The sequence below is a fragment of the Mustelus asterias genome, chromosome 6 (genome assembly GCF_964213995.1).
Source record: "Mustelus asterias chromosome 6, sMusAst1.hap1.1, whole genome shotgun sequence".
Classification (NCBI taxonomy): domain Eukaryota; kingdom Metazoa; phylum Chordata; class Chondrichthyes; order Carcharhiniformes; family Triakidae; genus Mustelus; species Mustelus asterias.
Genome location: NC_135806.1, coordinates 146,066,112 through 146,082,302, shown reverse-complemented (window position 1 = coordinate 146,082,302; position 16,191 = coordinate 146,066,112). Strand labels below are relative to the sequence as shown.

At 48.4% G+C, this 16,191-nt stretch overlaps 1 protein-coding gene across 9 annotated transcripts in view; it reads right to left on the bottom strand.

Moving 5' to 3' along the window:
* The window catches only part of LOC144495195 (ciliogenesis and planar polarity effector 1-like), a 216,085-nt gene that overhangs the window by 10,768 nt on the left and 189,126 nt on the right, over window positions 1-16,191 (bottom strand). For all 9 annotated transcript variants that reach the window (XM_078215234.1, XM_078215228.1, XM_078215235.1 and 6 more), the window contains 2 exons: window positions 7,825-7,995; window positions 5,153-5,271 (listed from right to left, as the gene is read on the bottom strand). In XM_078215234.1, the coding sequence (XP_078071360.1) occupies window positions 5,153-5,271; window positions 7,825-7,995 (290 nt within the window). The remainder of the gene's footprint in view (window positions 1-5,152; window positions 5,272-7,824; window positions 7,996-16,191) is intronic.

Below are 16,191 nucleotides of genomic sequence, written 5' to 3'. Positions count from 1 at the left end.
CCTCTGCATCCTTTCAATCTTTTCCACATCCTTCCTATAATTTGGCGACCAGAACTGAGCACAGTACTCCAAGTGGGGTCTGACGAGGGTCTTATACAGCTGCATCATTATCACCGGACTCCTAAACTCAATCCCTCAATTGATAAAGGCCAGCACACCATACGCCTTCTTAACCACCTCCTCCACCTGCGGGGCCGATTTCAGAGTCCTATGGACCCGGACCCCAAGGTCCTTCTGATTCTCTACAGTACTAAGAGTCTTTCCCTTTGTATTGTACTCCTTCATCCCATTTGTTCTACCAAAATGGACCACGACGCATTTATCTGGGTTGAAGTCCATCTGCCACTTGTCCGCCCAGTCTTGCATCCTATCTATGTCCCTCTGTAACTTCTGACATCCCTCCAGACTATCCACAACCTCACCAACCTTCGTGTCGTCGGCAAACTTACCAACCCATCCCTCTGCTTCCTCATCCAGGTCATTTATGAAAATGACAAACAGCAAGGGTCCCAGAACAGATCCCTGGGGCACACCACTGGTGACCGACCTCCATTTAGAAAAAGACCCATCTATACCCACTCTCTCCCTCCACCGGGCAGCAGCTCCTTGGATCCCATGCCCTCTCACTTTTTCTAGAAGCCTTGCATGGGGGACCTTATCGAACACCTTGCTAAAATCCATATAAACCACATCTACCGCCTTCCCTTCGTCAATGTGTTTAGTCACATTTTCGAAGAACACCACCAGGCCCGTAAGGCACGATCTGCCCGTGACAAAGCCATGCTGAGTATTCTTGAGCATACTAAACCTCTCTAAATGCTCATAAAACCTGTCCCTCAGGATCTTCTCCATCAGTTTACCAACCACTGAGGTTAGACTCACCGGTCGGTAATTACCTGGGCTATCCCTATTCCCCTTCTTGAAAATAGGAACCACATCCGCAATCCTCCAATCCTCCGGCACCTCTCCCGTCTCCATCGACGACGCAAAGATCATCGCCAGAGGCTCTGCAATCCCCTCCCTCGCCTCCCGCGGTAACCTGGGGTACATCCCATCCGGACCCGGCGACTTATCTATCTTGATGCCATTCAAAGATTCCAGCACAACCTCTTTCTTGAAGTCCACATACTCAATCCTTTCAGTCCACTGCAAGCCCACAGTACATCCACCCATGTCCTTCTCCTCTGTGAAAACCGAGGCAAAATACTCATTGAGCACCTCTGCCATTTCTACTGGTTCCGTACAGACTTTCCCACCTTCACCTTTTATAGGCCCTATTCCGTCACGTCTCATCCTTTTACTCTTCACATAATCCTACCTGCCAGGGCCTTCTCGTGGCCCCTTCTGGCTCTCCTAATTTCCTTCTTTAGTCCCTTCCTACAAGCCGTATACTCTTCTAAATCCCTATCTTCGCCAAGCTCTCTGAGCCTTTTGTATGCTTTCCTTTTCTTCTCGACTGGGTCCCACTTGCCTTTATAGGACGGGGTATAGAGTATAAAAGCTGGAGTCTGATGTTGCAGCTGTATAGAACACTGGTTAGGCCACATTTGGAGTACTGTGTCCAGTTCTGGTCGCCGCACTACCAGAAGGACGTGGAGGCTTTAGAGAGAGTGCAGAGAAGGTTTACCAGGATGTTGCCTGGTATGGAGGGTCTTAGCTATGAGGAGAGATTGGGTAGACTGGGGTTGTTCTCCCTGGAAAGACGGAGAATGAGGAGAGACCTAATAGAGATGTACAAAATTATGAAGGGTATAGATAGGGTGAACAGTGGGAAGCCTTTTCCCAGGTCAGAGGTGACGATCACGAGGGGTCACGGGCTCAAGGTGAGAGGGGCGAAGTATAACTCAGATATTAGAGGGATGTTTTTTACACAGAAGGTGGTGGGGGCCTGGAATGTGCTGCCAAGTAGGGTGGTGGAGGCAGGCACGCTGATATCGTTTAAGACTTACCTGGATAGTCACATGAGCAGTCTGGGAATGGAGGGATACAAACGAATGGTCTAGTTGGACCAATGAGTGGCACAGGCTTGGAGGGCCGAAGGGCCTGTTTCCTGTGCTGTACTGTTCTTTGTTCAACTTTCCCCCCCTCACCCTTAACCTCTCGTTATTTTCTCCCCTAGCCTCAGTGGAAAAAGTCTGCTTGCATTCACTCTATCTATACCCATCATAATTTTATTCACCACTATCAAATCTCTCCTCATTCTTCTGCACTCCAGGGAATAAAGTCCCAACCTATTCAACCTTTCTCTGTAACTCAGTTTCTCAAGTCCCGGCAACATCCTTGTAAACCTTCTCTGCACTCTTTCAACCATATTAATATCCTTCCTGTAATTAGGTGACCAAAACTGCACACAATACTCCAAATTCGGCCTCACCAAAGTCTTATACAACCTCACCATAACATTCCAACTCCTATACTCAATACTTTGATTTATAAAGGCCAATGTACCAAAAGCACTCTTTACGACCCTACCTGTGACGCCACTTTTAGGGAATTATGTATCTGTATTCCCAGATCCCTCTGTTCTACTGCACTCTTCAGTGTCCTACCATTTACCTTGTATGTTCTACCTTGGTTTGTCCTTCCAAAGTGCAATACCTCACACTTGTCTGCATTAAACTCCATCTGCCATTTTTCAGCCCATTTTTCTAGCTGGTCCAAACCTCTGCAAGCTTTGAAAACCTTCCTCACTGTCCACTACACCTCCAATCTTTGTACCATCAGCAAATTTGCTGATCCAATTTACCACATTATCATCCAGATCATTGATATAGATGACAAACAACAATGGACACAGCACTGATCCCTGTGGCACACCACTAGTCACAGGCCTCCACTCGGAGAAGCAATCCTCCACTACCACTCTCTGGCTTCTTCCATTGAGCCAATGTCTAATCCAATTTACTACCTCTCCATGTATACCTAGCGACTGAACCTTCCTGACTAACCTCCCATGTGGGACCTTGTCAAAGGCCTTACTGAAGTCCATATAGACAACATCCACTGCCTTCCCATCATCCACTTTCCTGGTAACCTCTTCGAAAAACTCTAATAGATGGTTAAACATGACCTACCACGCACAAAGCCATATTGACTCTCCCTAATAAGTCCTGTCTATCCAAATATTTGTAGATCCTATCTCTTAGTATTCCTCCCAATAATTTACCTACTACTGACGTCAAACATACCGGCCTATAATTTCCCGCATTACTTTTTGAGCCTTTTTAAAACAAAGGAACAACATGAGCTATCCTCCAGTCATCCGGCACCTCAACCGTGGATACCGACATTTTAAATATATCTGCCAGGGCCCCTGCAATTTCAACACTAGTCTCCTTCAAGGTCCGTGGGAATACCCTGTCCGGCCCTGGGGATTTATCTACTCTGATTTGCCCCAAGACAGCAAGCACCTCCTCCCCTTTAATCTGTATAGGTTCCATGACCTCCCTACTTGTTTGCCTTATTTCCAGAGACTCCATGCCAGTTTCCTTAGTAAATACGGGTGCAAAAAACCCATTTAATATCTCCCCCATTTCTTTGGTTCCATACATAGCCAACCACTCTGATCTTCAAGAGGACCAATTTTATCCCTTACTATCCTTTTGCTCTTAATATACCTGTCGAAGCTCTTTGGATTATCCTTCACCTTGTCTGCCAAAGCAACCTCATGTCTTCTTGTTGCCCTCCTGATTTCTTTCTTAAGTAGTTTCTTGCACTTTTTATACTCCTCAAGCATCTTATTTGCTCCCTGTTGCCTTTACATGTCACACATGTCTCTCTTCTTCTTTATCAGAGTTCCAATATCCCTCGAGAACCAAGGTTCCTTATTCTTATTCACTTTGCCTTTAATCCTGGCAGGAACATACAAACTCTTCACTCTCAAAATTTCTCCTTTGAAGGCCTCCCACTTACCAATCACATCCTTGCCAGAGAACAGCCTGTCCCAATCCACGCTTTTTAGATCCTTTCTCATTTCTTCAAATTTGGCCTTTTTCCAGTTTAGAGCCTCAACCCGAGGATCAGATCTATCTTTATCCATGATCAACTTGAAACTAATGGCGTTATGATCACTGGAACTAAAGTGTTCCAGTGTTTGAAAAACAACCCTCGACAACCACCTTCTGGCTTTTGTCATCAATAAGAGTTTTAACAACAAACTTGCTACCAAATAAACCTGCTGGACTTTAACCTGGTGTTGTTAGAACTCTTACTGTGTTTACCCCAGTCCAACGCCGGCATCTCCACATTTTGTCATCAAGCCAATTTTGTATCTAATTGGCTACCTCACCCTGGATCTTGTGAGATTTAACCTTATGCAACAACCAACCATGCGGTACCTTGTCAAAGGCCTTGCTAAAGTCCATGTAGACAACATCAACTGCACTGCCCTCATCTACCTTCTTGGTTACCCCTTCAAAAAACTCAATCAAGTTTGTGAGACATGATTTTCCACTCACAAAGCCATGCTGACTGTCCCTAATCAGTCCTTGCGTCTCTAAATGCCTGTAGATCCTATCTCTCAGAATACCTTCTAACAACTTACCCACTACAGACATTAGGCTCACCGGCCTGTAGTTCCCAGGCTGCTGAGTCTGATAGAGGGATATGGACATTTGGCCCATATCCCTCTATACCCATCTTACCCATGAAACTGTCTAAATACATTTTAAAGTCCAAATTGTACCCGCCTCGACTACTACCTCTGGCAGCTTGTTCCAGACACTCACCACCCTGTGTGTGAAACAATTGCCCCTCTGGACACTTTTGTATCTCTACCCTCTCACCTTAAACCTATGCCCTCTAGTTTTACACTCCCCTACCTTTGGGAAAAGATATTGACTATCTAGCTGATCTGTGCCCCTCATTATTTTAGGCTATTTTGTGGAAGAGTCGCAAATGATATTGAAGATTTTGCAGTCACCAGCGGACATGCCCAGTTCTGACGTTAAGGTGGGACGGAGGGTGAAGCAGCTGAAGGTGTGTGGGCCCAGCGCACCCACAATAATTTCACTGTGTGTCAGTGTCCTTGGACATGTTGAAGATAGCAGGTGAACAGACAGCCATTCAGAAAGACTCTGAATGAAACCACCAACACTGACACAAGCACAACCCATATACAGCAGACAAGGTGAAAGAAAGTGCCAGCTCCCACCTGCCTGTGGAGATCGGTCTGGGGATGAGGAGACAGATCGCGTTGGTCTCATTGGAGAGGTTCCTGGAAAGCGTCTCTCAGCTCGACTGACAGAGAGACTGCGGGACCTGGTCCACCTCCTGCAACACAAGGAGAATGAGGGCACACGTCACCCATACACACTGTACACACCCCACCCATACACACACTGTACACACCTCACCCATACACACTGTACACACCCCACCCATACACACTGTACACACCTCACCCATACACACACTGTACACACCCCACCCATACACACTGTACACACCTCACCCATACACACACTGTACACACCCCACCCATACACACACTGTACACACCCCACCCATACACACTGTACACACCCCACCCATACACACACTGTACACACCCCACCCATACACACTGTACACACCTCACCCATACACACACTGTACACACCCCACCCATACAGTGTACACACCCCACCCATACACAGTGTACACACCCCACCCATACACACACTGTACACACCCCACCCATACAGTGTACACACCCCACCCATACACACACTGTACACACAACAAAGAACAAAGAACAGTACAGCACAGGAAACAGGCCCTTCGGCCCTCCAAGCTCCTTGGTCCAACTCGACCAATCGTTTGTATCCCTCCATTCCCAGGCTGCTCATGTGACTATCCAGGTAAGTCTTAAACGATGTCAGCGTGCCTGTCTCCACCACCCTACTTGGCAGCACAATCCAGGCCCCCACCACCCTCTGTGTAAAAAACGTCCCTCTGATATCTGAGTTATACTTCGCCCCTCTCACCTTGAGCCCGTGACCCCTTGTGATCGTCACCTCCGACCTGGGAAAAAGCTTCCCACTGTTCACCCTATCTATACCCTTCATAATCTTGTACACCTTTATTAGATCTCCCCTCATTCTCCGTCTTTCCAGGGAGAACAACCCCAGTTTACCCAATCTCTCCTCATAGCTAAGACCCTCCATACCAGGCAACATCCTGGTAAACCTTCTCTGCACTCTCTCTAACGCCTCCACGTCCTTCTGGTAGTGCGGCGACCAGAACTAGACGCAGTACTCCAAATGTGGCCTAACCAGCGTTCTATACAGCTGCATCATCAGACTCCAGCTTTTATACTCTATACCCCGTCCTATAAAGGCAAGCATACCATATGCCTTCTTCACCACCTTCTCCACCTGTGTTGCCACCTTCAAGGATTTGTGGACTTGCACACCTAGGTCCCTCTGTGTTTCTATACTCCTGATGACTCTGCCATTTATTGTATAACTCCTCCCTACATTATTTCTTCCAAAATGCATCACTTCGCATTTATCCGGATTAAACTCCATCTGCCACCTCTCCGCCCAATTTCCCAGCCTATCTATATCCTGCTGTATTGCCTGACAATGCTCTTCGCTATCTGCAAGTCCAGCGATCTTTGTGTCATCCGCAAACTTGCTGATTACACCAGTTACACCTTCTTCCAAATCATTTATATATATCACAAATAGCAGAGGTCCAAGTACAGAGCCCTGCGGAACACCACTGGTCACAGATCTCCAACCGGAAAAAGACCCTTCGACCACTACCCTCTGTCTCCTATGGCCAAGCCAGTTCTCCACCCATCTAGCCACTTCTCCTTGTATCCCATGAGCCTTAACCTTCTTAACCAACCTGCCATGTGGGACTTTGTCAAATGCCTTACTGAAATCCATATAGACGACATCCACGGCCCTTCCTTCATCAACCGTTTTTGTCACTTGCTCAAAAAACTCCACCAAATTTGTAAGGCACGACCTTCCTCTTACAAAACCATGCTGTCTGTCACTAATGAGATTGTTCCGTTCTAAATGCACATACATCCTGTCTCTAAGAATCCTCTCCAACAACTTCCCTACCACGGACGTCAAACTCACCGGCCTATAATTTCCTGGGTTATCCCTGCTACCCTTCTTAAACAACGGGACCACATTCGCTATCCTCCAATCCTCAGGGACCTCACCCATGTCCAAAGAAGTGACAAAGATTTCCGTCAGAGGCCCAGCAATTTCATCTCTCGTCTCCCTGAGCAGTCGAGGATAGATGCCATCAGGCCCTGGGGCTTTGTCAGTTTTAATGTTCCCTAAAAAACCTAACACTTCCTCTCTTGTAATGGAGATTTTCTCTAACGGGTCAACACCTCCCTCCGAGACACTCCCGGTTAACACACCCCTCTCTTTCGTGAATACCGATGCAAAGTATTCATTTAGGATCTCCCCTATTCCCTTGGGTTCTAAGCATAATTCCCCTCCTTTGTCCCACCCATACGCACTGTACGCACCTCACTGCTACCCTCTGTCTCCTTTGGCCGAGCCAGTTTTGTATCCCAGTGCAATCTAGTGCAATATTAATTGCAGTTATCACCATTCAGAATATAAACTTCATAACCCCAAACACTGACTTTGCTGCTTTCATCAATTTGCAGAACTCAAACCTTGCTTCCACTCGATGCTAATTTCCTGAAGCAGTGTTCATTAACTCCGAATGGACAAGTGGTGTTTGTGACACAGCGGCACTGAGGGGTCCCGGTGGGGCTGAAATGGCTCCACCTGATGGAGTGGGGATGGTGACGAGGATTGTCGCTGCTCCCTGTCTGTGGACTGTGTTCTGCCGTCCTGTACTTACCCTGCTGGAGTGCTGCTGTGGCGAGTCTGGGTCAGTTGAACTGATTTTCTTGGCTTTTCCCCCAGAGTGTGTGGGCGAGTGGTGGGAAGCTGGACGGTGTCACACAACATCTCGTTCATCAAGCTCAGCGCTGCCCGTGTTCGCTCTTCATGATTCTCAGCCAAAGTTACTCTGCAGAGAAAAGGAAAAGTAACTGGGCAGTGATAATCAAAGGCCAAAGGAACCCAGCAATCCACAATCCAAACTCAACAAAGGCTCTGCTTCTCACAGCCACAGAATTGTTACAGCACAGAGGAGGCCATTCGGCCCATCGTGTCTTCCTGGCTCTCCAATCGAGCACCGTGACATAGTGCCATTCCCCTGCCTTTCCCCCCGCACCCCTGCACATTTGTTTCTACTCAAATAATCATCTAATCCCCTCTCGAACGCCTCGATGAAGCTGCCTCTACCACATTTCCAGGTGGAACATCCCAGACTCCAACCACTCACATTTTCTCACATCACAGTTGCTTCTTTTGCAAATCACTTTAAATCTGTTCTCGATCCTTTCACAAGCAGGGACAGTTTCTCCCTATCTACTCTGTCCAGTTCCCTCAAGATTTTGAAAAACTCTATCTAATCTCCTCTTAACCTTCTCTCCAGAGAGAACAGTCCCAACCTCTCCAATCTATCCTCATCACTGAAGTTCCTCATCCCTGGAACCATTCTTGTAAATCTCTTCTGCGCTCTCTCCAATGCCTTCACATCCTTCCTATAGAGTGGAGCCCAGAACTGTACACAATATTCCAGCTGAGGTTGAATCAGTGCGATTAATAAAGACATTAAGAAGTCTTACAACACCAGGTTAAAGTCTAACAGGTTTATTTGGTAGCACGAGCCACTAGCTTTCGGAGCGCTGTCCCTTCGTCAGGTGAGTGGGAGTTCTGTTTGTGAACAGTAACTGGCCTCTCCACCTGTCCTGCCACCTTCTCGATCTCTGCACAGACTCACCCAGGTCTCTCTGCTCCTGCATGCTTTAATAACTTTACCCTTTGTTTTACAGTGAGGGGAAGGCTGTTTTGACCATTGCAAACAGATTATCTCGAAGTGCACCAACATATGAATTTGGGGCAGACCATTCAGCCTCTCAAGCGCACACCGCCACCAATAAAAAAATGGCAGACTGGACTGTGGTCTCACTTCCACATACTGCCCCGACAACCTCCAATCACGTCACAATCTCTCATCGGTCAAGAAGATATCTGCTTCTGCCAGCAGATCTGCAACTGCAGGTTGGTGATGGCCCAGTGGTATTATCGATAGACTATTAATCCAGAAACTCATCTAATGTTCTGGGGACCCGGGTTCGAATCCCGCCACGGCAGATGGTATAATGCGAATTCAATAAAAAATATCTGGAATTAAGAATCTACTGATGATCATGAAACCCATTGTCGATTGTTGGAAAAACCCATCTGGGTCACTAATGTCCTTTAGGGAAGGAAATCTGCCGTCCTTACCCGGTCTGGCCTACACGTGACTCCAGACCCACAGCCAATGTGTTTGACTCTCAACTGCCCTCCAAGGGCAAATAAGGATGGGCCAATGCCCATTTAATATGAATAAATGAAAAAAAATGAAAGACTCGCCTCCACCTCTCTCTGCGGGAGAGAGTTCCACAGGCTCCGAGAGAATTAACACCTTTCCATGATTTGAAATGGGAAACCCCTGGTGTTTAAAAGTGGCCGAAACACTGAGGGAATCGGTCAGTCTCAGGGTTACGACACAGTGAATCGGTCAGTCTCAGGGTTACGACACAGTGAATCGGTCAGTCTCAGGGTTACTGTACACAGTGAATCGGTCAGTCTCAGGGTTACTGTACACAGTGAATCGGTCAGTCTCAGGGTTACGACACAGTGAATCGGTCAGTCTCAGGGTTACGACACAGTGAATCAGTCAGTCTCAGGGTTACTGTACACAGTGAATCGGTCAGTCTCAGGGTTACTGTACACAGTGAATCGGTCAGTCTCAGGGTTACGACACAGTGAATCGGTCAGTCTCAGGGTTACTTTACACAGTGAATCGGTCAGTCTCAGGGTTACTGTACACAGTGAATAGGTCAGTCTCAGGGTTACTGTACACAGTGAATCGGTCAGTCTCAGGGTTACGACACAGTGAATCGGTCAGTCTCAGGGTTACGACACAGTGAATCGGTCAGTCTCAGGGTTACGACACAGTGAATCAGTCAGTCTCAGGGTTACTGTACACAGTGAATCGGTCAGTCTCAGGGTTACGACACAGTGAATCGGTCAGTCTCAGGGTTACGACACAGTGAATCGGTCAGTCTCAGGGTTACGACACAGTGAATCGGTCAGTCTCAGGGTTACTGTACACAGTGAATCGGTCAGTCTCAGGGTTACTGTACACAGTGAATCGGTCAGTCTCAGGGTTACGACACAGTGAATCGGTCAGTCTCAGGGTTACTGTACACAGTGAATCGGTCAGTCTCAGGGTTACGACACAGTGAATCGGTCAGTCTCAGGGTTACGACACAGTGAATCGGTCAGTCTCAGGGTTACGACACAGTGAATCGGTCAGTCTCAGGGTTACGACACAGTGAATCGGTCAGTCTCAGGGTTACGACACGGTGAATCGGTCAGTCTCAGGGTTACTGTACACAGTGAATCGGTCAGTCTCAGGGTTACTGTACACAGTGAATCGGTCAGTCTCAGGGTTACTGTACACAGTGAATCGGTCAGTCTCAGGGTTACGACACAGTGAATCGGTCAGTCTCAGGGTTACTGTACACAGTGAATCGGTCAGTCTCAGGGTTACGACACAGTGAATCGGTCAGTCTCAGGGTTACGACACAGTGAATCAGTCAGTCTCAGGGTTACTGTACACAGTGAATCGGTCAGTCTCAGGGTTACGACACAGTGAATCGGTCAGTCTCAGGGTTCCTGTACACAGTGAATCGGTCAGTCTCAGGGTTACGACACAGTGAATCGGTCAGTCTCAGGGTTACTGTACACAGTGAATCGGTCAGTCTCAGGGTTACTGTACACAGTGAATCGGTCAGTCTCAGGGTTACGACACAGTGAATCGGTCAGTCTCAGGGTTACTGTACACAGTGAATCGGTCAGTCTCAGGGTTACTGTACACAGTGAATCGGTCAGTCTCAGGGTTACGACACAGTGAATCGGTCAGTCTCAGGGTTCCTGTACACAGTGAATCGGTCAGTCTCAGTGTTACGACACAGTGAATCGGTCAGTCTCAGGGTTACTGTACACAGTGAATCGGTCAGTCTCAGGGTTACGACACAGTGAATCGGTCAGTCTCAGGGTTACGACACAGTGAATCGGTCAGTCTCAGGGTTACGACACAGTGAATCGGTCAGTCTCAGGGTTACGACACAGTGAATCGGTCAGTCTCAGGGTTACTGTACACAGTGAATCGGTCAGTCTCAGGGTTACGACACAGTGAATCGGTCAGTCTCAGGGTTACTATACACAGTGAATCGGTCAGTCTCAGGGTTACTGTACACAGTGAATCGGTCAGTCTCAGGGTTACGACACAGTGAATCGGTCAGTCTCTGGGTTACGACACAGTGAATCGGTCAGTCTCAGGGGGTTACGACACAGTGAATCGGTCAGTCTCAGGGTTCCTGTACACAGTGAATCGGTCAGTCTCAGGGTTACTGTACACAGTGAATCGGTCAGTCTCAGGGTTACTGTACACAGTGAATCGGTCAGTCTCAGGGTTACGACACAGTGAATCGGTCAGTCTCAGGGTTACTGTACACAGTGAATCGGTCAGTCTCAGGGTTACTGTACACAGTGAATCGGTCAGTCTCAGGGTTACTGTACACAGTGAATCGGTCAGTCTCAGGGTTACGACACAGTGAATCGGTCAGTCTCAGGGTTACTGTACACAGTGAATCGGTCAGTCTCAGGGTTACGACACAGTGAATCGGTCAGTCTCAGGGTTCCTGTACACAGTGAATCGGTCAGTCTCAGGGTTCCTGTACACAGTGAATCGGTCAGTCTCAGGGTTACGACACAGTGAATCGGTCAGTCTCAGGGTTACTGTACACAGTGAATCGGTCAGTCTCAGGGTTACGACACAGTGAATCGGTCAGTCTCAGGGTTACTGTACACATTGAATCGGTCAGTCTCAGGGTTACTGTACACAGTGAATCGGTCAGTCTCAGGGTTACGATACAGTGAATCGGTCAGTCTCAGGGTTACTGTACACAGTGAATCGGTCAGTCTCAGGGTTACTGTACACAGTGAATCGGTCAGTCTCAGGGTTACTGTACACAGTGAATCGGTCAGTCTCAGGGTTACTGTACACAGTGAATCGGTCAGTCTCAGGGTTACGACACAGTGAATCGGTCAGTCTCAGGGTTACTGTACACAGTGAATCGGTCAGTCTCAGGGTTACTGTACACAGTGAATCGGTCAGTCTCAGGGTTCCTGTACACAGTGAATCGGTCAGTCTCAGGGTTACGACACAGTGAATCGGTCAGTCTCAGGGTTACTGTACACAGTGAATCGGTCAGTCTCAGGGTTACGACACAGTGAATCGGTCAGTCTCAGGGTTACTGTACACAGTGAATCGGTCAGTCTCAGGGTTACGACACAGTGAATCGGTCAGTCTCAGGGTTACTGTACACAGTGAATCGGTCAGTCTCAGGGTTACGACACAGTGAATCGGTCAGTCTCAGGGTTACTGTACACAGTGAATCGGTCAGTCTCAGGGTTACTGTACACAGTGAATCGGTCAGTCTCAGGGTTACGACACAGTGAATCGGTCAGTCTCAGGGTTACGACACAGTGAATCGGTCAGTCTCAGGGTTACTGTACACAGTGAATCGGTCAGTCTCAGGGTTACGACACAGTGAATCGGTCAGTCTCAGGGTTACTGTACACAGTGAATCGGTCAGTCTCAGGGTTACTATACACAGTGAATCGGTCAGTCTCAGGGTTACTATACACAGTGAATCGGTCAGTCTCAGGGTTACTGTACACAGTGAATCGGTCAGTCTCAGGGTTACTGTACACAGTGAATCGGTCAGTCTCAGGGTTACGACACAGTGAATCGGTCAGTCTCAGGGTTACTGTACACAGTGAATCGGTCAGTCTCAGGGTTACTGTACACAGTGAATCGGTCAGTCTCAGGGTTACGACACAGTGAATCGGTCAGTCTCAGGGTTACTGTACACAGTGAATCGGTCAGTCTCAGGGTTACGACACAGTGAATCGGTCAGTCTCAGGGTTACGACACAGTGAATCGGTCAGTCTCAGGGTTACTGTACACAGTGAATCGGTCAGTCTCAGGGTTACTATACACAGTGAATCGGTCAGTCTCAGGGTTACTGTACACAGTGAATCGGTCAGTCTCAGGGTTACTGTACACAGTGAATCGGTCAGTCTCAGGGTTACGACACAGTGAATCGGTCAGTCTCAGGGTTACTGTACACAGTGAATCGGTCAGTCTCAGGGTTACGACACAGTGAATCGGTCAGTCTCAGGGTTACTGTACACAGTGAATCGGTCAGTCTCAGGGTTACTGTACACAGTGAATCGGTCAGTCTCAGTGTTACTGTACACAGTGAATCGGTCAGTCTCAGGGTTACTGTACACCGTGAATCGGTCAGTCTCAGGGTTCCTGTACACAGCGAATCGGTCAGTCTCAGGGGGTTACGACACAGTGAATCGGTCAGTCTCAGGGTCACTGTACACAGTGAATCGGTCAGTCTCAGGGTTACGACACAGTGAATCGGTCAGTCTCAGGGTCACTGTACACAGTGAATCGGTCAGTCTCAGGGTTACTGTACACAGTGAATCGGTCAGTCTCAGGGGGTTACGACACACTGAATCGGTCGGTCTCAGGGTTACTGTACACAGTGAATCGGTCAGTCTCAGGGTTACGACACAGTGAATCGGTCAGTCTCAGGGTTCCTGTACACAGCGAATCGGTCAGTCTCAGGGGGTTACGACACAGTGAATCGGTCAGTCTCAGGGTCACTGTACACAGTGAATCGGTCAGTCTCAGGGTTACGACACAGTGAATCGGTCAGTCTCAGGGTTACTGTACACAGTGAATCGGTCAGTCTCAGGGTTACGACACAGTGAATCGGTCAGTCTCAGGGTTACGACACAGTGAATCGGTCAGTCTCAGGGTTACTGTACACAGTGAATCGGTCAGTCTCAGGGTTACGACACAGTGAATCGGTCAGTCTCAGGGTTACTGTACACAGTGAATCGGTCAGTCTCAGGGTTACGACACAGTGAATCGGTCAGTCTCAGGGTTACGACACAGTGAATCGGTCAGTCTCAGGGTTACTGTACACAGTGAATCGGTCAGTCTCAGGGTTACTGTACACAGTGAATCGGTCAGTCTCAGGGTTACGACACAGTGAATCGGTCAGTCTCAGGGTTACTGTACACAGTGAATCGGTCAGTCTCAGGGTTACTGTACACAGTGAATCGGTCAGTCTCAGGGTTACTTTACACAGTGAATCGGTCAGTCTCAGGGTTACTGTACACAGTGAATCGGTCAGTCTCAGGGTTACTGTACACAGTGAATCGGTCAGTCTCAGGGTTACGACACAGTGAATCGGTCAGTCTCAGGGTTACGACACAGTGAATCGGTCAGTCTCAGGGTTACTGTACACAGTGAATCGGTCAGTCTCAGGGTTACTGTACACAGTGAATCGGTCAGTCTCAGGGTTACGACACAGTGAATCGGTCAGTCTCAGGGTTACTGTACACAGTGAATCGGTCAGTCTCAGGGTTACTGTACACAGTGAATCGGTCAGTCTCAGGGTTACGACACAGTGAATCGGTCAGTCTCAGGGTTACGACACAGTGAATCGGTCAGTCTCAGGGTTACGACACAGTGAATCGGTCAGTCTCAGGGTTACGACACAGTGAATCGGTCAGTCTCAGGGTTACGACACGGTGAATCGGTCAGTCTCAGGGTTACTGTACACAGTGAATCGGTCAGTCTCAGGGTTACGACACGGTGAATCGGTCAGTCTCAGGGTTACGACACAGTGAATCGGTCAGTCTCAGGGTTACGACACAGTGAATCGGTCAGTCTCAGGGTTACGACACGGTGAATCGGTCAGTCTCAGGGTTACTGTACACAGTGAATCGGTCAGTCTCAGGGTTACTGTACACAGTGAATCGGTCAGTCTCAGGGTTACGATACAGTGAATCGGTCAGTCTCTGGGTTCCTGTACACAGTGAATCGGTCAGTCTCAGGGTTCCTGTACACAGTGAATCGGTCAGTCTCAGGGTTACGACACAGTGAATCGGTCAGTCTCAGGGTTACTGTACACAGTGAATCGGTCAGTCTCAGGGTTACGACACAGTGAATCGGTCAGTCTCAGGGTTACTGTACACAGTGAATCGGTCAGTCTCAGGGTTACGACACACTGAATCGGTCAGTCTCAGGGTTACGACACAGTGAATCGGTCAGTCTCAGGGTTACGACACAGTGAATCGGTCAGTCTCAGCGTTACTGTACACAGTGAATCGGTCAGTCTCAGGGTTACTGTACACAGTGAATCGGTCAGTCTCAGGGTTACTGTACACAGTGAATCGGTCAGTCTCAGGGTTACTGTACACAGTGAATCGGTCAGTCTCAGGGTTACTGTACACAGTGAATCGGTCAGTCTCAGGGTTACGACACAGTGAATCGGTCAGTCTCAGGGTTACTGTACACAGTGAATCGGTCAGTCTCAGGGTTACGACACAGTGAATCGGTCAGTCTCAGGGTTACTGTACACAGTGAATCGGTCAGTCTCAGGGTTACGACATACTGAATCGGTCAGTCTCAGGGTTACGACACAGTGAATCGGTCAGTCTCAGGGTTACGACACAGTGAATCGGTCAGTCTCAGGGTTACTGTACACAGTGAATCGGTCAGTCTCAGGGTTACTGTACACAGTGAATCGGTCAGTCTCAGGGTTACGACACAGTGAATCGGTCAGTCTCAGGGTTACGACACAGTGAATCGGTCAGTCTCAGGGTTACTGTACACAGTGAATCGGTCAGTCTCAGGGTTACTGTACACAGTGAATCGGTCAGTCTCAGGGTTACTATACACAGTGAATCGGTCAGTCTCAGGGTTACTGTACACAGTGAATCGGTCAGTCCCAGGGTTACGACACAGTGAATCGGTCGGTCTCAGGGTTACTGTACACAGTGAATCGGTCAGTCTCAGGGTTCCTGTACACAGCGAATCGGTCAGTCTCAGGGGGTTACGACACAGTGAATCGGTCAGTCTCAGGGTCACTGTACACAGTGAATCGGTCAGTCTCAGGGTTACGACACAGTGAATCGGTCAGTCTCAGGGTTACTGTACACAGTGAATCGG